Source organism: Zea mays, chromosome 10, assembly GCF_902167145.1.
Source record: "Zea mays cultivar B73 chromosome 10, Zm-B73-REFERENCE-NAM-5.0, whole genome shotgun sequence".
Taxonomy (NCBI): Eukaryota; Viridiplantae; Streptophyta; class Magnoliopsida; order Poales; family Poaceae; genus Zea; species Zea mays.
Genome location: NC_050105.1, coordinates 75,426,330 through 75,448,179, shown reverse-complemented (window position 1 = coordinate 75,448,179; position 21,850 = coordinate 75,426,330). Strand labels below are relative to the sequence as shown.

General features: G+C 50.5%; 1 protein-coding gene across 1 annotated transcript; it reads right to left on the bottom strand.

Annotated features, from left to right (window-relative positions):
* Positions 1-517: 517 nt before the first annotated feature.
* On the bottom strand, positions 518-21,167 carry LOC118473514 (uncharacterized). The gene is made up of 11 exons (XM_035963252.1): positions 20,926-21,167; positions 20,591-20,690; positions 7,524-7,573; positions 6,532-7,399; positions 6,338-6,420; positions 6,030-6,094; positions 5,820-5,947; positions 1,048-1,122; positions 897-950; positions 733-807; positions 518-592 (listed from the first exon to the last, which is right to left on the bottom strand). Exons 1-11 carry the CDS (start codon positions 21,165-21,167, stop codon positions 518-520), a joined length of 1,815 nt encoding a protein of 604 aa, XP_035819145.1.
* Between the last annotated feature and the right edge of the window lie 683 nt (positions 21,168-21,850).

The following is a 21,850-nucleotide window of genomic DNA, read 5'->3' as shown; positions in this document are numbered from 1 at the left end:
GGAAGAAGTTTGCGACAAAAAAACCACAATCATTTGACCCTGGTAACATGGTTGGACAATTGGGAATAAGCCCAATCTTGTAGTTGCCAAACTTTGGTAAACTAGAATCTGGTCGAGCTTCATGTAACGCAATGCTAAGTCTTCTCATTATTAATCTGGACCAAGGTATTTTCGTTCCATTTATTAACAATTGATCATTGTGGATTTGTTTCCAAGAAGTGCCTCCAAGCAATGGCCCATAAGGATTTGAATCTAAAATGTCTATTCGACGAAGTTGAAAGTTGATTGCATAAAGGGTCCAGTGACTACGGCGTAGCATAGGAACCATGATTTGTTAACATATATGTATAAGGTTATGAATGAACAATAATGTGTCTATGGAAAACAAAGATAACGTAAAATATAACTTATGACCAAATGAATATTAAAATATTCTTACAAATAATGCAACTTGAATTACAAATCATCTAATTATACTTAATTGAAGTTTGAATATCGAATACATACATGCTCGGATCTAGTTGTCCTGAACAAATGAACTTAAATAGTTGGCGAGCACATTCTTCACGTGATACGTGGGGAGGTTCAGCAACTGCAGATTTAGAGGAAATATCCCTTGAAACAAGTTCAGTAGTTGCCTAATATATATTTATTAGTAATCAATGGCATAAATAATTATGTATTGTAGTGTACATATATAAAAATATAAGAAGATGACACGACATGACTAACTTCTGTCAATGGGGTTCTGTCAAACTGTGGTGCACCAGATGTGGGAGTATCATGTTTAACAGTATTTTGTCCTTCCTGAAACACAATAAAATTATTAATATATAAGAAATCAAACATAGGTTATGACTAATATTAACATAATATGATGAAGAATAAATACTGACAATATTTATGGGTGGGGTTAATTCAGAAACAGCACGCTTGTCGGTTGTGGGAGCCTAGTGAAAAAAATAAATAAAAACATGCATCTATATTATTGTTACTATCATAAAATGTAATTAAAAGTATAATCATTGGGAATAAAGTAAAACAAACATTTGATTTTGGAGTCTTGTCAAATATTGGGACATCCATAACTGAATCTTTTTCACAAACGTTTCCACTGACAACCTGTAATGGAAACATATGAAATTGGTGTAAATGAGAACATGTATGCTATGTTTAATATATGACTAGGTATGTGCCCGTGCGTTGCTACGATTTCTATAAATCATATAGCAAAGAATTTACAACTGTTTACATGATAAACTTACAACATTTAACAACTCATCATAGCTCTACTTTGAAATGTACAACACAGATCTGAGAAAGAACAATTTCATATATAGGATTTTCAATGTTGAACTGTATGTAATCTTTTGTCATTGCATCTCCAAAAATATCATGGCAGCTCCTTGCCGGTAGCAGGCCTTCCCCGAATTCAGGTGCAGATACATTCTATAACAAGCAAAGCCTTCTTTCCATCACCTAGGTGAAGCCAGTTAAGGCATCAGTTTGGCCGTTTGGAAACAATGTAGGGTCAAGCTTATGAACTTTCAAGGCCTGCAATAAACAAGACAATATCAAGTTTTTATTTTTGTTGTTGCCACACCTAAGAAATTACCACTTGATTTAGAAAAGTCATTTGCCATATTTATTATTTTAAAACCAGTAAAAGTTGGATACAACACACAACTGAGAGAAACAAGTTGGAGACAGGAGCACTTTCAGTATAAATCAACATGTTTAAATCCGAAGAAAAGGAATCTGAAGCAGCTAATGTAACATACTTTTTTAGTACAAAAACTCAATTGGCTAGCACGAACAGTAAAAGTAACTTAATATAAGTTGAACTAAGAAAAATGCTAACTAAATCAAGACAAATGTGGATGATGAAGGGCAATTAAAATGTTGCTGATGAATAATAACATCATCATCATTTTCTCCAATGGATGATTCATCACTTGCTTTCAGAAGAGGTAACAAGACACATATTTTTCTTGTAGTTGTAGGTGTGTTCAAGCAGATTATAATAGTTAATCCCTTGCTTCCCAAAAACGAACACAAATGCAAACCCTAACTTGCCATCCAATCTCGTATCACATGCATAAGCTTAATTAGGACCAGGATCGTTAAACATAGTGACAAAATCCATATTTTAACAACCAAATAGCATGTCAAGTAAACATGCAGGATCCAAGCACCAAGCACTATGACCAAGTAATATGCCTAGCAAGCAGGAAACGATAATAAACAAGGCAGTAATATTGTCTACAACAAAGCAACTGATTTCTCATGATACATGTCGACTCTAACTACAGAATAACGAAGTTCTAGACACAATAACAAGTCTTATAATAGTAGATAGACTTTCATACCTTGATGGCACATACTTCTCGATCAAGAACTAAGACCATCAGGAAGGACCTGATCAATCAAGGCCATAACGGTCGTCGCCCCGACAGCTACCGCCATCTCGACTATGACCAGAGTATTAGTCACCACCACGATCAGAACCATAACGACCTCCACTGCCACCATACCTGTCATCCCTACTACCATATTTGTCCCCTCTCCCACTGTCCACCATACCTCCACTTAATACATCATTGAATTTATTTTCACAATATAATTGTTTAAATTATCATGAGATTCACCCTAGGAGTGAGAGGCATGTACCGAAGCTGTTTATGTGCAACCTTTGTCACCACCTTCTCCCCATCTTCATTTACAAGCTCCACGTACCTCGACTTCCCACATTTTAAGCATTTCTGTTCTCGGTCATGTTCCTTCCAAAAAAGCATACAGTTGTCTTGGCAAACATCAATCTTCTCATACTCCATACCAAGACCTTCAAGCAATTTCTTGGACTGGTACATGTCTTTGGGCATCTTGTGACCCGTAGGAAGAACCTCGCTAATCAAATCCACAAGCTCCTTGTAACAATTAATTGAGAATGCAAACTTGGACTTGATTGACATCAGTCGGGTCACGAATTCCAGTACGGTCACGTCAGTGTGCCCGTGAAGAGGCTCTTCTGACGCTTTGAGTAGGTCGAAAAACTTCTGAACCTCCGGTGTAGGTGAATCATGATGATCTGGTGCCAGTTCAGGCTGCAGATCCTCAAGCATCTGGTCCATCCTATCAACATCATCTTCACCATCATCAACTTCTACTTCTGCTGCTCGTTCAACATCTTCACCATGGAGATACCAGACCTTATAGCCTGGCACGAAACCATGCGAACACAGGTGTAGTGTGACCTGCCTCTTTGTGTGGCTCGTCATATTTCTACATTTATTGCATGGACACCTAATATTATCTATTTGTGACAAAGCAGCTGCATGATCCAGAAACATCTGCGTCTTGACAAACCATTCACTTGTATGACACCCACCCTTCTTGAAACCTTCATACATCCAATCACGTATATCACCCATTGTTGCGGCTGTGTGTACGAGTAAAGAGTGCGTGTGAGACATTTATGTTTCTACACGTCACACATATATCTATAGGTAAGTAGTAAAACTATATATATATATATATATATATATATATATATATATATACATAACATCACCTTCATCACATTAACATGATAATAATTAATTAACAATATTGCAACATCCAATTTTAAGTCAAATAATACTAACAAATAACATGTGATATTAAAACCGACGAAAATTAACATGTGATATTAAACTAACAAATTGTAATCGTATTACAGTTAACTCCCGTCGGCCATAAAAACCGACGAAAATAAACAATAATCACACTCTAATCAAGCCACATAAACTAACTCTAATCACACTCTAATCACATTAAAGCTAACTCCCGTCGGCCATAAAAAACCGACGAAAATAATCACATTTATTTACATATAGGTAGGATTATACCTCGACGAGGGCTAGAAGCGGCGTTCGGGCGGACGGCGGCGCTTCGGGACGAACTGAGGGCGTTGGCGGCCTCGGGGGCGGCGTTCCGGCCTCGGGTGGCGGGCCTCGGATGACGGCGGCGCGGTGGCGTGGCGGCTCGGCGGCCCGGCGGCGCAGGAGCTCGGCCACGCGGGTGCTCGGGCGGGCGGCGGCTCGCTGCGGGCGGCGGCGGCTCGGGGGCACGGGCGGGCGGCGGCTGGGGCGCGGGCGGGCAGCGGCTTTGGGGGCTCGGGCGGGCGCCGGCGTTGGGGCGCGGGCGGGCGCCGGCGTTGGGGCGCGGGCGGGCGGCGGCTCGGACGGGCGGCGGGGGCACGGGCGGGCGGCGGCGTAGGTGGCGCGGGCGGGCGCCGGCGTTGGAGCTCGGGCGGGCGGCGGCTCGAACGGGCGACGGCGGCTCGTCAATTTCAGCGAGAGAGAGGAGGAAGAATGAGTCCGCGCGGGCTCGGCCGTTGCTCTAAAACCATTAATCCCCGTCGGCCTATGACGTGGCCGACGGGAATTAAATAACCCCCGTCGGCTTAGGGACAAAGCCGACGGGAATTAAAATAATTCCCGTCAGCTAGTTGACGACCGACGGGAGTTACTTAATTCCCGTCGGCTTTTACACTGGCCGACGGGAATTAAGCTGGCCGACGAGAGTCAACGGAATTCCTGTTGTGCGAGTAAAGTTTCATATGGCCTGTGGCCATACTTAGGCAAGCTTTGTTCGATAAATGGAGGCAAGAACATGGTAGAAACTGTACAGAAACAAGGAATAGGACCATGCCTACATTGTCACATACTACAGTCTACAGTAGATGGCAAAATCTTGCATACTATACACATCATGATTTGAAATCCAGTATAATATGATTCTATATGCAAGAATCAATTAGTTTTACTCTAAGTAGGAGAGACATCCAGTATAATATGATTCTATATGCAAGAATCTGCATATTAATGACCAAACATTGCTGCCTTATTTTTTATTTCAGCATCGCCTTATACAGTATGCAAATCAATGCCTGGTACGAAGACAAAAGGCTATGTTCTGGTGGGTGGTCTCCTAGAGTAAATACTCGTAAGATTAATGAAACAAACTTCCTATCTACAACGAAGTATATCCATCAAAAGGATTTGAATCATGGGAAGTTGGGACCCTAGAGTAAACACACAGTAGGATGAAGCCTGGTATTTGTATTGCTAAGAGAATAGTAGGTATCCACTGACCCTGATGTTTTCAAACCTTCACATGAAAAGTGGGCGTACCACGGTAGTTCATCGCACATGCTTCTTTAGGTTGGGATTGGAGCTACCATAAGCAGAGTTGTGAATTTTAAGTTCCTAGAGAACACATAATCTTTGTTTGTAATAGTGTAGTTAGAATATACAATACAAGAAGTATGTTATGAGTTTAACTTATTAAAAAATGGTAAATGTTGTAAGAGTTGCAGAAATCTAACCAGATAATGTTAGGCATGTTGCCTCCCTTCGTGTGTATCTTGCCAAAGACTGAAAAATAACAGAACAAGTAGTAGGTTGTGAAAGATGAAAGATGAATGTTTTGGTAGGGTAGTTGTCTCCATGAGGAAAAGAAGCTTGCTTGGAAGCAACCACATCCGTAGCCTCTGAGCCTTCCTCGGCAAAAATATTTCTAGCATTCAATATATGTATGTACCCATCATACATGATGCCAGAAACTTCTATCGTGAAAGAAAGACAACAAAAGCATATTACCAACCAACATATAGTTCTTAAAGGCAAATAATGAGAATTTGATAAAGCATATTACCAATCAACAGATAGTTCTTAAAGACAAATAATGAGGACTACATTCATCTAATCATGAATCAAAATTACAGCAATGTATATAGTAACCATATACAAATTTCTATAAAACAGCCAACAACTTACCCCAACATTAGCAAAAAAATCTAGAACCCGCGCCCATGACTCCATGAGGCCATAACTGCCGTTAGATACAATAGAGAGGTGAATTGGTGATGCTCCAGTCCGCATCACACCACTGGCAAAATTACGTACTGAAATTTAGAAAAATGTATAGGCGTAGTTGAGAGATCATGAGACATGATCGAGGAGGAATCAAGTACTTGGCGAACTTACTTATATCGTGTATATAGTAGTTTTTTGAATGCGTATTGGGCTTCAGTTGCTTCAACAAAGACCACCTGACACACAAAAAATGTAATTCAAGATAAATAACCTCAAGTGGCAATATTTGTGCAATTTAGACATTCAAGTAAGATTACGGTGGATATTGTATGTCTTTTATTGTAGTTAATAAAGTAAAATTCAGGTATATATTGTATGCTAATGATTGTGGAATATTGTATTGTAAGTAAAATTCAGGTACATATTGTATGCTAATAAAGTAAAATTCAGGTCGCTGAGACCCTAGAAATAGTAAATACCCATCCCATAAGACCCTAGGATTGGTGGTTTTCTTGAGCTTTCCTGCCTGCTCTTGATGCACTTTCTTCTGCAATTTGGCCACCTGCATTTGATACACAACAGCATGTCAGGTTCTTCACATTCTAACTACAGGTAAAAAGCTGCATTTCTTTTTCAGTACCATCAGTTCACACTTCACGAAAATAGCAGTTACCTTCAGAGCAACATTCTCCTTCAGAGGAACATTATCATTGTTCTCCAACAGTCTGTTTTCACTTCCATAATGTGATGAATTGTCCAATGCTTCTTCACTCGGAGCACTGGACACATTCTCCTTGTTGTCATCTGAATTGCCACATCGCGATGCATCCACCTCGATTCTCAATTCCTGCAGCACAACCTTCCTTTCCTGATGGGAGCCAGCAGTTTCTACAAGCGAGTTCTCGTCTACAGCAGTGCTGCAACCATTTCGGTTCTCTCCATCAGGTCCGGCATTAGCACGCTTCATTGAGCGTCCTAAAATTTTCTTCTTGGCATTGGTCTTGGATTCCAGCCCCCGCTTCTCGCTCTTGGCCACCGTGGTCTCTTCACTCTTCTTGGCAGTCTTCGTATTCTTCGGCTGAGGCTGAGACATGTACTTGCTCGGCACCTCCCGGCACGCCAAGTTCAGCTTCCTCAGCTTCGAACAGACCTCGGACACCGCCCCCTTGCTCTTGTCTGCCGCTGGCGTCTGGACCAGTTCCTTTTTTGGCGTCGTGCTCATGAATAGAGACTTGACGACCGTCCCTTTCCTAGCTGCAGCGGCCAACGGCTCCTTCTGGTGCTTCACGCTGTGGAACAGCTCCTGCCTCGGTCGAACGGCCTTGCTCCGCGGCGTGGTCAGTGCCTTCTTCCTCTCGCTGGGACATTCGACCCTCGCTGTCTTGGTGCGAATTGGGGATGCTCGCATGGCGCAGATCCGCTCGACCCTTGGCTTGGGCTCCGCCGGTGCCTTCCCCGCGGCCTCAATCTCTGCGCTCAGCCTCGCGAACCGAGCTCTCGGACGCTTCAGCGGCGCAGAGTGCGAGCATTTCAGCATCGAGCTGCGTCAAAATCAGAATCCGGACTATAAATCTCGGACGCTACAGCGGCGCAGAGTACTATTTTTTTTGAATATCTAATAATAGTACGAATAGATGTACTATACATCGTTTACATTAAACATACTAACTCTGTATCCATACTTCAAGGGCATAAACAGGCAACACAAATTTGGCCTACGAAAATTTACAGATCGTGAATGCCAGTGCATTTAAACGATTTGAGGGCACTCAGATCTAACACACATATAGGCATAAATCAACAACAATTATGCTACATAACTACTAACTTCATTGGATCATGGAAAATAATGCACAATTTTGGCTAATCACTGTTCTAATTCTCTATCCAAAATTCCAGATTAAAACAATCAAACCTCGATCATGCACCATCTCACCAGATCAACGAACCAGGCTTAGCAAACACGGATCTGGGCAAGGAGGGCGGTGCCTGGAGAGGAAGGGGGTATATCACCATGGTTACGGGTTACGGCCCTCTCTACAAGCATGTATGACATGCCAAATGCCAACTCCTGGACAAATCCATTATTAAAATGAAACTTCAAGATAAATCCTCCATCTATTTTATATTAGTTGATTGACTTCATGACTTGCCTAAGAGATATCGTTAGTAGAGAACGAGTCTAGTTGAATCAATTAAAAACTACTTTTAGTAGATAGATTTGGCGCTGCTGTTTCCATGTGCTTAGGATTGTTGGGGTGAAGGCGAAGACGCCACCCTTCGCTCGATGCCTTCGCCATAATCGTCGGACCAGCGGAGACAAGACAACAGGCAGGCTCACCCTTCGTCCCACACGTCATCGGACGAAGACCTGTGACGAGGTCGTCCCATCACTGCGACCTCGTCCAGCATGGAGGCCCACGTGTGATCCGGCCCATGGTAACAGGCCCTGCGTGGCCGCTGCGCGTTACGAGCCTAATTTGTAAAGGCATCCCTATAATTACGGTCTGTAACCCCGCTTTATGGGAATATTCCGGGGATAACCTAGATGTCTGAGGGCACATGCGTCCTTAACACAGGGCGCTGGGCACTCAGGTACCTATAAATACCCCCGCACAGTGCCCTTAAGAGTCTAGATTAACAGAGCTTTTGCCATCTCGTGCGAGAACCCTGTTTACGTCAACTCTCACCCCCGTTGGATCCCCTTGCACCTGGTAGCAAGTTCAAACATTTGGCGCCCACCGTTCGTGCTAAGAAAAAACCACCCGCGATGGCACCCAAGAAAGCTAACTCGAAGGCTGACGAGGCTGTGAAGGCAGCACTGCTTGCCGCAAAAAAGGGCAAGGCCCTCGCCCTCACCCACTCCACCCACCAAGAGGCTACTGAAGACGACGTTCTCCGCACCTGCGAAGAAGACACTCTCCGCACCTGCGGCCCTGAAGGACAATCGCAGCCTCCCCCAGGCTTCACCCCACCGGAGGGCGCGGACCTCACCGAGGACGGTGAAGTCCTCGGCGTCTCAGCGGAAGAGCAGCTACAGCTGCGCGCCCTGCGCCTCAAGAACCGCAATCTCCAGAGGCAAAAAGAGATATTGGAGGCCAAGCGCCAGCGCGTGTCCGCACTAGCCAAGGTGCGGCAAATGATACGCGACGAAGAGCAGAAGGCCTAGGACCTCGATCGGGAGATCGCGCTGATGCAGCGCGAAGACCACCTCGGCCTGCAGCACGGGCCACCCCTGCAACAGCGCGCACAACTAGAAGACATGCGCGAAGGCCACCTTGGCCTGCAGCATGGGCCACCTCTGCAACAGCGCGCACAACTGGAAGACCCGCGCTTCCCCCAGCGCGACCACACCTTCCCACACGCCGCGCCATTCCAAGGGGTCAACTACCTCGACGAGCGAAGTCCCCTGGCGCCACATCTGCAAGTGATGCCTTGGCCCGCCAACTTCCGGGCAGGGACCTATCCCAAGTACAATGGCAGCACTGACCCAGCACAATACATAATGAGTTATCAGGTCGCCGTTGCATCTTCCGGAGGGGACGACGCCACGATGGTCAAGTCTTTCATCATCGCCCTCGAAGGCCCAGCTCTCACCTGGTTCACCAGGTTGCCTCCGTTGTCCATTGATTCCTGGAGAAGCCTCCGGGACAAATTCCTGCTCAACTTCCAAGGGTACCGCCCAGACACCGACGCCTTGGCCGAACTCTCACTCTGCAAGCAGCTGGAAAAGGAGACTCTGCGGGAGTATTACCGCAAATTTCTAACACTCAAGTCACAGCTGCCCTGAGTCGATGACCAGATCGCCATCCACTACGCCATCAGTGGCCTTCGCGCCGGCGTCCTCTATAGCCACTGCATCAGAGATCCGCCCAAGAACCTCCAGGAATTATATCAGCTATTTGAAAAATACGCCAAATCCGAAGAGCTCCACCAGCGCAAGGTTGAGTCTCAGAGAAAGCCCAAAGATGCTCCACAGACCAGCCGCACGTGGACGAGGACTCCGCAGCAAGACTCCGGTCGAGACGGCCGCAATCAACAGCAAGTGCACAACATCGCCAACCAGCACCCCGCTGCTGACGCCCCTCGCCGCCAGGAATATCCCCCCCAGGGCCGCGGAAATGGAACTCGCGGTAGGGGTCGGGGGCGTGCGCAGCCGCCGCGCCGATTCTACTGTCTCTTCCATGGCGAAGACTACACCCACCAAACCAGAGACTGCCCAGAGACGAAGGCCACCAAAGACAGGATGGCACGGGCGCAGCCAGCCGACAACCCTAGAGTTGTCGCGCACACTTACCAGCAACCCCCTCCACCATATATCCACGCCCCCGCCCCGCATCCACTGCACCAACACCATCAGGAAGTACAAATTGTACCTCCCCCACCCCCACCTCCACACCAACAACATCAAAACATCCCCCACCCCCACGCCCAAAGCAAGAAGACTTCGCCGATCAGCCGTATCGCGGAGTCATTCACATGATCACTGGGGGGTCCAGCACTGACTTAGACACAAAGCGGCAGAAGCGGGACCACTACCGCAGCATCAACCACGTCGCCATCACTGGCCCAGTCGTGCAGACAAAGTGGTCCCACGTACCGCTAACCTTCGACGCACGAGACGTCGACCTACGCAGCGCCCCCCACATCGACGCCATGGTTATCAACTGCAGCGTGGCAGGCTGGGACATGCACAAAGTCCTACTCGACAATGGCAGTCAGGCGGACATCATTTTCCTCCACGCCTTCGACCGCATGGGCATAAGCCACAGCCTGCTCAAGCCTTCGGACAACCCGTTGTATGGCTTCGGCGGCAAGGGCACTTTTCCCGTCGGCAAAATAGAGCTGCCTCTCTCCTTCGGTGTAGCACCCAATGCCCGAAGTGAGCAAGTGACCTTTGATATTGTGGATATGGTATATCCGTACAACGCCATCATGGGCCGGGGCTCCATCAAAAAGTTTGAGGCAGCCATTCACGGACTGTACCTGTGCATGAAGATACCAGGTCCGTTAGGCGCCATTGCGGTCTACGGCAATCAACAGACTGCGCGCAACATAGAGCGGGACTTCGTCCCCGGACAAAGAAACGTGCACTGCCTCACAGCCCAGCGCGAGGTCCCAGCGTCCGTCAACCCAACCGACAAAGAGCACGACAAGGCACAGCTGCAGAGCAACGATGGGACCAAGATTGTCCCCTCGACCAGGCCACGCCCAAGCAGACAATCACTATCAGCGAAGACCTCACTTCGCACGAAGAGGAGAAACTCCTCTGTTGCCTGTCCAAGAACAAAGATGTCTTCGCCTGGTCAGCCCTCGACCTGGTCGGGGTCAGCCGATCCATAATTGAGCACAGCTTGGGAATCGACCCTTCGGTGAGACCGAAAAAACAGCGGCTTCGCAAAATGTCCGACGAGAAGACAGAGGCCGCCAAGGCAGAGGTACACCACCTCCTGGAAGCCAAATTCATCGAGCCGGTGGCTTACCCCACGTGGCTCTCCAACGTTGTGATGGTGCAGAAAAAGAGCAACAAGTGGCGAATGTGCATCGACTTCACCAGTCTCAACAAGGCCTGCCCAAAGGACAACTTCCCGTTGCCGCGGATCGACAAAATAGTCGATAGCGCGGCCGGATGCGAAGTCATGTCACTCCTCGACTGCTTCTCCGGTTACCACCAGATATACATGAAGGAGGAAGACAAGGCTAGCATCTGCTTTATAACACCCTTCGACACATATTGCTTCATCAGAATGCCGGAGGGACTCAAGAACGCCGGGTCCACCTTCTCCAGGCTTACCAAAACAGTGCTCGAAGGGCAAGTTGGCAGAAATATATTCACATATGTGGATGACATCGTCGTTGCCAGCAAGAGCAAGGAGGACCATCTCGCCGACCTCGCCGAGACATTCGCGAACATGCGAGACGCACGACTCCGCCTAAACCCGGAAAAGTGCGTCTTCGGCGTTCGCCAAGGCAAAATATTGGGCTACCTGGTATCACACCGCGGCATCGAGGCCAACCCAACCAAAATTCAGGCCATCATCAACATGACGCCTCCGCAGTCTGCCAGAGACATCCAGCGCCTGACGGGCAGATTGGCCGCCCTCAACAGATTCATCTCCAGATCCGCTGAGATAAGTCTTCCTTTCCTCAAAACTCTCAGGGGAGCAAAAGACTTCGCTTGGGGACCAGAACAGGCAGCGGCCTTCGCCTCACTAAAACAGTACCTGTCGGAGTTGGCAGTCCTTACAAGCCCCGACTCCTCGCTACCCCTGTTGCTCTATGTTGCGGCTTCGCCGCATGCGGTCAGCGCGGCACTGGTGCAGGAGCAGACAGTTGAGAGCGTGATCAGGCAGTGCCCAGTTTATTACGTCTCCGAAGTGCTGACACCGTCCAAATGTAACATGACAGAACTAGAGAAAATTGCCTACGCAGTTGTTATGTCTTCGCGCAAATTGTGCCATTATTTTGAAGCATTCAAGGTCCGAGTCACCTCAGACAGGGGACTCGGTGAATTGTTCAGAAACCCGGAGGCATCGGTGAGGATTGCTAAGTGGGCGGCCGAACTCTCCGGCTACCACATCAATTTCGAGCCCAGGACAGCCATCAAGTCACAAGTCCTGGCAGACTTCGTCGTCGACTGGACTAGGCCAATAACACAGCCGGACCCATCCGAAGAGAAGGTTTGGACGATCCACTGTGATGGCGCATGGTGCCATGCGGGGGCAGGCGCCGCTGCAGTCATCACCTCACTCGCCGGGGTCAAGCACAGATATGCAGCACGCCTCAGCTTCGCTCTGGAATCTGACAGATGCACAAATAACATAGCAGAATACGAAGCAGTCATCCTCGGCCTCCGCAAGCTGAGGGCCCTTGGGGTCACCACCTGCATCATCAGAACAGACTCCAAGGTAGTTGCTGGCCAAGTCGAGAAAGACTATGCAGCAAAGGACCCCGCACTTATGCAATACCTCGCGGCCATCCGAAGTCTCGAGAGACAATTCAAGGGATTCACCTTGCAGCATGTGGACCGCGCCAAGAATGAAGAGGCCGACGCACTGGCCAAGGCTGCCGCCAGAGGCGAGTCCCTGCCCTCCGACGTGTTCTACCATGTCATCGGCACGCCAGCCGTCCGGAGCCCCGAAGGGCTCCAAATAACCAATGACAGTGAGGGCCACCGCATAGTCAACCTTATTATGACCGAAGACTGGCGGGCACCAATAACCCTGTTCCTACAAGGGTACTACCACCCAACTGACATCAACGAGGCCAAGCACCTCAAACATCGAAGCCAGGACTTCGCACTGATTGAGGGCCAACTCTACAAGAAAGGGGTCAGTCAGCCAATGCTTAAATGTGTCACCAAGACCGAAGGCGTCCAAATCCTGCGCGAAGTCCACAGTGGTACTTGCGGCTCTCACGCAGGGTCAAGGGCCCTAGCCGCAAAGGTGATCCGCCAAGGTTTCTACTGGCCCGCAATGATCTGCGCTGCAAATCGGGTTGCAAGGTCCTGCGAAGTCTGCCAGAAGTTTTCTCCTCGATCAGGCAGCCCCTCGCAATTCACAAAACTGATCGCCCACACATGGCCTCTCCAGCACTGGGGCCTGGACATCGTCGGGCCCCTGCCCACGGCTCAGGGGAACCTTAAGTTCGCCTTCGTCGCTGTCGAATACTTTACCAAATGGATCGAGGCAAGGGCCGTTTCCATAATAACATCAAAGACTGCACAGAAATTCTTTTGGCAAAACATTGTTTGCCGCTTCGGAGTACCGTCCGAACTAACAGTCGACAACGACAAGCAGTTTGATAGCCAAGACTTCAAGGATTTTTGCTTCTCCATTGGCACCAAGCTTGCCTTCGCCTCAGAATATCACCCGCAGTCCAACGGAGTTGTGGAACGCGCCAATGGAAAAATTTTCACAGCTGTCAAAAAGATGCTCCTCGACGAAAAAGGGCAAGTGGGCCGATTTGCTACCTGAGGCGGTCTGGGCGCTAAACACGACTGAGTGCAGGGTGACCGGGTTCACCCCTTTCCGCCTTCTATATGGATCGGAGGCCATGACCCCACAAGAAATAAAACATGGGTCCCCGCGAACAGTTCCGTCAGCCGTCCCCGACGTGGACGAGCCCACTCCGAAAGATCTCATCGATGGAGACCGAGTCTTCGCTCTACAGGCTCTGAATAAATACCAAGCCCAGACAAAAGCATGGCGCGACCACACAGTCATCCCGAGAGAATTCAGCGAAGGGGGCCTCGTACTCGTCCGAACAGCTCGGACAGAGTCCAGGGGCAAGCTGGAGCCCAAGTGGGAGGGCCCTTTCATTGTCAAGACGAAGGCCTCCCCTAGCGCATACAGGCTCGCAACGGCAAACGGCGAAGACCTGGAGCACTCCTGGAACATCGACAATCTCCGCAAATTTTTTGTTTGACTCATCAGGGCGGATTCGCCCTTGTAATTCGCAGAAACAATTTTATTCTGGCCCGCACTCTTTTCCTCCCGGGGGGTGAGGTTTTTAACGAGGCGGAGTCATGTAATATACAAGCGAAAAATCCCCCGCAAAAACCTGCGTCGAAAAAAGACCGCGCCGGCGGTCTTCGACATTCGACCAATACAAAGTCACCGTGAGGCTCAGCGATAGCCACCCTCGCGTGCGACAACTCCGCGCAAAAGTCGCCTAAGGGTGCAGCCGGACTAGCATAACAAGTGCGAAAAATCGCAGTCTTCCACGAAGACTATCCGTGCAAAAGTCGCCTAAGGGTGCAGCCGGACTAGCTCAACAAGAGCGAAAAATCGAAGTCTTCCGCAAAGACTATCCGTGCAGAAGTCGCCTAAGGGTGCAGCCGGACCAGCACAACAAGTGCGAAAAATCGTAGTCTTCCGCGAAGACTATCCGCGCAAAAGTCGCCTAAGGGTGCAGCCGGACTAGCACAACAAGTGCGTAAAATCGAAGTCTTCCGCGAAGACTATCCGCACAAAAGTCGCCTAAGGGTGCAGCCGTACTAGCACAACAAGTGCGTAAAATCGAAGTATTCCGTGAAGACTATCCGCGAAAAAGTCGCCTAAGGGTGCAGCCGGACTAGCACAACAATTGCGGCAAATCGATGTCTTCCGTGAAAACTATCCGCACAACAGTCGCCTAAGGGTGCAGTCGGGCGAAGCTTAACAAGCGCACACCAATCTGCCCGCGCAAAGACCGGCTACATGCGTACCCAACTAACACAACAAATACACCAGACAACGTACGTAACGCCTTCGTGAGCATAGCCGAATATGCGAAGGCATACAACCTCACCATACAAGCCATTACATATGTACAAGCGAGGGCATCACACCTTACATCGGCTCAACCTTCGGAATAATTCCCATATCCCTATAGTTAAACAGCATTATCCTCAGCTCCTCACCCGCAAAAAGACTTCACAGCTCCCCCTCACCTGAACTCACAGTGGCCGGCAAGGACAACAGTTCTTGCCTGCCAGCCCTGCTCACACGAAATCGACCGTCGTCCTCCTCACTCACTCTACGCTTCGCAACCGCCCTTCGCCGCCTGCGCCCAGCACTCGGACTAGGCACAGCTTTAGCATCCGCAGCATGCGGCGAAGCCTCCGCCGCTGCCACATCCAAGGCCGCAAAGTAGTCCAAGTCCTCATCCGACGACTCTTCGGTCCACTCAACAGAGCTCCCAGAGTCACCAAAATCGGAAAACTTAGATGCAGTCTCATCCGATTTATTCCCATCATCCACGGTCGAAGCCGCCAAAAAATTAGCAGTAGCGGTTGCGTGCGCAGGCCCAAAATCTTGAACCTGTGCAGCAACCAAGGTTCAGCAACAATATCCAAAATTTCCTAACTACCCACACCCACTAGGTCACCTGCAAAGACCCAGCCGTCGCGGGATCCTCCGCTGCCGGCTCCACCGCCATCTGCACAGGATCGTCGGCCCTCGGCGCAGCAGTTGGCGACAAGCCTCCGCCGACCGCGGTGGCTGCGGGGGCGTCGGGAACGCCTTCGACAGTTTCCGGGGGCAGCTCCGGGGCGGTCTCGGGCGCAGCCACCACCGGGTTCGACTCCGACTCAGGCTGCGCGCTGTTCAAGGCCCCGAAGTCCTCCACCCTCTCGCCACGCGCCGCCTAAGACAGAGCACACAGATTCAGCACACCCACATATAACCCACACGCAACAAACACTAAACAAAAGCCAAACATTACCTGACCCCTCGCCGTCTCAGCCCGCTCCCTGACCACCTCCCGACCGTGGGGGCCCCACATCCGGTCGTAGAGGGCTCCGGCGGATTCCTTCACTATAGGGTCCTCAACCTTGTAGATATCACGCTCGAAATCCTCATCAGCTTGGTCGAAGACCTCAAAGTGCCGGCACCCTTCGCGAGAGAGCGCGTTCATCGCCCCCTCATAGGTGACCAGGGAGGCATAAGACATAAACCCCTCCACGATGGTGGGGAGCGCCTGCAACTCCTCTTGTATCCACTCGAGGCAGCGAAGTCCGGGCTCTCGGTCCGGCACTTCGAAGTCCGCGGTCCGCGCGCCCAGCTCATGGTATGAATCCATAAGCTGTTTGCGTGTCCGCTCAGCCTCCGAGCGCGTCGAGGCCTCGGCCCTCTCCACGCGGCTCTGCAGAGCGCTGAGCCGCTCCTCCAACTGCTCGGCGCGCTGCCTGGCAAGACTGCCCTTCGCCCGCGCCAAATTGGCCTCCGCCTGCGCAGCCTGCGCCTTGGCGATGGCCTCATTAGCCTCCTTCCTCTCCTCCGCCAGTTGGCGCCGGAGGTCAGTCTTCTCACCCTCCAGCGCAGCCACCTTATCTGCCAGCTTGCGGCACTTACTGTCGGTGGACGACTTTTCCCGGACGACGTCAGCATGTTGCGTCTGAAGTCTCTCGACTTCGGCAGACACAACTGCCGTCAGGGCCCCCGACGCCGCGCGGTCTGTGAAGTCAGCCGCCTACAAGACACACATAAAACCACAGCCCCGGCGAAGCCGGTAAAAAAACCGAAGTCTAGCTCAACGTACCTGACTTAGTGCCTCCTTCATCTCCCTCAGCCGGCGGGACGCAGCACCCGCCTCGTCCCTGACGACAGTGAGTGCCGGTATCTCGCCGCCGGCACTAAGAGCACTGCCCTTCGCCCTTGGCACCACGGCAGCCGCAGCGGCAGGCGGAACAACAACAAGTTGGCCTTCGTCCGACCCTGCGACGTATCAACAAATTAAAAAAAATCGAGTCAACGACTTACCAACAAGATAATCGTCCACACTAATGTCGGTGGCGAAGTCGGCAACGCGCTTGCCTGGCGGCGGCAACCCTCGGGCCGCCTTCGCGGCCTCCGGCACCCTGCTGGACGCAGGGGCAGCCTTCGCAGACTTGGAACCACTGACGGTTGGCCTACTCCAGGGGCAGTAGCCTTCGCAGCCCCCCGCTGCCTCTTCGGCCTGGCCTCATGAAGCCTGACGACCGCCTGGCGCTTCTGTGCAGCTCCCTGGCAATCCTTGTCCATCACTGCCGACACAACAGCAGCAATATTCCGCCCATAAGGAAACACTTTCCAATCACGAACCATGCGAGATGTAAAAAAGTCTTCGCCGGCCGCGCGGGGGATAGGAACATTCTTAGGCCACCAACCCCTGGTAACCCTCAGCATCCGCGCCGAAGACTCCCGGTGCTCGGGCGAAGACATCCTTCCCCCCGGGGCCGCGCATGTCCTCATCAATTCTCTAGCAAAACCATCGGAAACCCCAATCCTCCCATAGCAGTACCTAGTTTCCTCTTCTTAGAGGACGGGGCGGCCGCCGGCGCGGGGTCGTCTCCAGTCTCTACCACCGGTTTCTTCTCGCGACGATCCACATCGTCTTGGCCGGGATAACCGCCATACGGCAGACGATTCAACTCAAAAACCCTGTTCAAGCGGTCATTCGACCCGCGAATATCTCAGCTACGCTGGCCCTCTGTCTTCGGCACGTACCGACCAACGATCCGCACCGCCCCATCCTTCGCCTCACGCACAAAGGCGGCCGGATCGCGGCTATGCAGATCCAGCACGAAGGCGAGACTTCGCACCAGCTTCCCACCATGGGAAGGCATCTGGCGAGGGCATACTTCGCCCAACGCCCAGCCATGCGCCAAAGGCCACACCCCATACGCCACAAACTCCTCAACCAAATTGCGCCCGCTGCTCAGGCCGGCGGCGCACCGAAGGGCCCCTTCATCCGCATCCTCCTCCGCCACTTCAAACGGTGGGTATGCTGAGTAAAAATGCGAGCACATCTCGGACACGGGGAGCCCCGGATGGTCTTCGACGGTGCCCTCCGCGACGTAGAACCAAACTCATGCCAATTGCCCCACTTGTTGCGGGCGCAAGGAACCAACTCAACTACCTCCATCGTGGTCTTGCCGGTCTTCGGCGTAAATGTACAGGACCCAAACTGGGCAACTTCATCTCCAATCATCCTCTTCTGCCAGTGCAGGCAATAGTACTTCGCGAAGACTTCGACTGATGGTTGTCCGCCGTACGAAGTCGTCGCCCAGACATACTTCGACAGAGCCACCACGGCATTTGGAGTCAGCTGATGGATCTGAACGTTAAATCTGCGCAGGACTTCTCCCACAAATCGGTGCGCAGGTAGGCGAAGACCAGCGGCAAAGAACGCCTCGAACACAACCAACTCGTCCTCCGGCTAGGGGACCTCCTCCGTCCCCGGGACACGAGCGACTCCACCGCCAAAGTAACCAAGCTGCTGCATATCTTGCACGCGGACCGAGGACATCCGCGACACACCGAAATCCACCGTTTCGCCGACGTGCAACTCCTTCGCTGCCATTGTACTCAGCGTCTCATCAGACGACGCGTCGGCCGGCGGCGTAGCGGCAGCAGAAGAAGAAGAGGTCAGCATCGCTAAGTACCGTCGGCGGCGGCGGGCGGTCTGTTTCACTTGGGCCAGATCTCCGACGAACAAGAGCAAGGAGGGCAGACGAGCAACAAGATGGTGGAAAAGGCGGCTAGGGTTTTCACGGAGCGCGGAAAGATAAAGTTTAAAACGTGCCGCCCCCCGCCCCCTTTTATACACAGGGCGCGACGCTTCGGGAAACCCGCAGTCCAACAGTACGGTGTCAATCAACGGTCATGTCAAAAACCCCCGCGGAACCACTTCGAGCGAGGGCAGCGTCTCTGCCATCTAGCGACGTCTTCGGCACCAGATGACTTAGTCGAACTGGTCCCTCGGAGGGCAAATGTTGGGGCGAAGGCGAAGACGCCACCCTTCGCTCGATGCCTTCGCCGTAATCGTCGGACCAGCGGTGACAAGACAACAGGCAGGCTCACCCTTCGTCCCACACGTCATCGGACGAAGACCTGTGACGAGGTCGTCCCATCACTGCGACCTCGTCCAGCACGGAGGCCCACGTGTGATCCGGCCCATTGTAACAGGCCCTGCGTGGCCGCTGCGCGTTACGGGCCTAATTTGTAAAGGCATCCCTGTAATTACGGTCTGTAACCCCGCTTTATGGGAATATTCCGGGGATAACCTAGATGTCTGAGGGCACATGCGTCCTTAACACAGGGCGCTGGGCACTCAGGTACCTATAAATACCCCCGCACAGTGCCCTTAAGAGGCTAGATTAACAGAGCTTTTGCCATCTCGTGCGAGAACCCTGTTTACGTCAACTCTCGCCCCCGTTGGATCCCCTTGCACCTGGTAGCAAGTTCCAACAAGGATATTTCCCTGTTTTAGTATCGGTTCAATTCTAAATCTTAATGGGTACTCATCTGAGTGGACAAGCTAGCAGCGTTGTACTGTCTACTGAACAGGATTTGGTAATTTACTGGCAAATTAACAATAAGGTAACCAAAACATCAGTTCTGATCCAAAGATAACAATGAGCTAACCAAAACAGAGCTAGGAGTTTAGTGGCAAGATGATGTGAGCAATGGGATGCAGGGTTGGATCAGGAGTCCCAAAAAATATGAAACAAAAAATTGCAGGCTACTAAAGAAGAGTAGACGCATCTTCAGAAGTGTGCTAGCATGCTAACTACATGTAAATGCATGCTTCCTTTTCATGTATTTATGTGCCACTCCTATGTGATAACCATACATAACTATGTGATAACCATACAGACTTCATAAGGGAATATTTTAATTTCCACCAGAGATGTTCCCCACATAAATGATAAGATGCACCCATAGCACCTACTCTTTCTAAACTCTAAATAAATATCTTCTCTGTCTTAAAAGCGAATAAGACTGCTATAGCTAAAACTCATGTCGTTACTAAAGTTTATATTTGACGTCTCTGTTTTCTGTGTTTATATTTGAGTTCAGAACACAACTGTGTTGGTCCGCACAATTTCCATTCCCGGGCAACTGTCAGAGAAGATTGTTTTGTCCCCTAGGTAAGGTCTTCTCTTCAGTCTTTTACTTGCATTATCATTAGGCTAGGGGTCAGACATTTTAAACATAGACCAATTCATGTGGAAATGTGTGCCTACAGTCTGAACATTTTGGCTTCACAATGAAATCAACATAATAGTTCTCACTATTTCCCTACTATTTTTTTGTCTAAATTGCTCCCAGTAAAAGAGGATTGTTGGGTTTGCGCATGGATGCTGAGGCAGCGTTTGCAGGACAGGAGAAGTCGAGCACGCTGGCTTACGGATCCATGCTAAACCCACCGCAAACCCACCGGATCTACTCATGCACGGAACAAATGCAGCAGATCGAGGGGCATACCATGTAGTCCGTGGTGATGAAAGGGTCGTCGACGGTGATGAGCTTGACATCCTCGCTCTGGAGGGGGACCCTGCCACGAGCTCGTTGATCCTCCCGAAACCTGAGCAGATACACAGTTTAGATCGGACCAAACCAACTTGAAGTAGCTGAAGAGATCGAGGGGAAGAGGGCGCGATGGGGCGGATCGCGGAGCAGAGGGGAGGAGGGTGAGAAGATAGGGACGAGTATCTAGGCCGCCGCGCGGAGGGGAGAAGGGGATGATGGACGGCGGGCGTGGGAGGAGTGTGAGAAGAAGGGGATTATGGGCTGCCACACGAGGGGAGAAGAAGCATGACCTCCATTTTCGCCGGTAGGGCATCGACGTCGTCAATCTCGCGCAGACCACGGAAGCCGATCTCCACACCCGCCAGCGCGACTCGGCCCGCCGGAGCCGATCTCCACGCCCGCCAGCGCGACTCGGCCCGCCGGAGCCGATCTCCACGCCCGCCAGCGCGAGAAGGGGCGGGGATCCGGGCCGCTGTGCGGGGGGGGGTGAAGAAGGGGACGACGGGGGTGCGGGACGGAGAGGAGGGTGCATCACGGGGCCGGAGAGGGAGGCGTCCGTCGCGGAGAGGATGGAAGGGGGCACGGCTGGGGCGGATCCGATGATGGCGGCGCGAGGGGCGGATCGGCGTAGGGAGGCGGGGATTCGGGAACCTTCCAAGCTAGGATGGAGGTGGGCCATGGCTACGGGCAGATGGAGGTGAGCGCGTCCGTATGGCAGAACCGTGCACCGTGTTGTGCTGTGGACGCCTACACTAAGGGCTTAAGGAGTAGTAGAGATTAATATATAAAGTTTGTATGAAAAAACTTACCTGTTCTGATACTTTGTTATCATCAGTAGGAACATGTATTTCCTGATCGTGTTGCTGATGATCAGGGGTTCGAACATGAGGAGTGGATACACGAGCATTTGTCGGGGGCATTGAGGTAGTGGGTGGGACATCTACATTTGGACAATAAAATAATAAATTAGTTGTTACTGAAATGAACCAGAAATATAAATGTAGAGTAATAAAAATAATGGTTATACATACATATTAGCATAAACTACATCAATATAATATCGGGGTGCATAAAATAAATGAGAGTTTTCAAAATAAAATCAACTGAAAGGTGTCGGTGATGTATTAGTGCAAATGAATGCATAAGTAATATATACTATGTTGCATAAAATAAAGTATTTGAAATCGTATACCTAAATACAAATTTAGTTTTAAT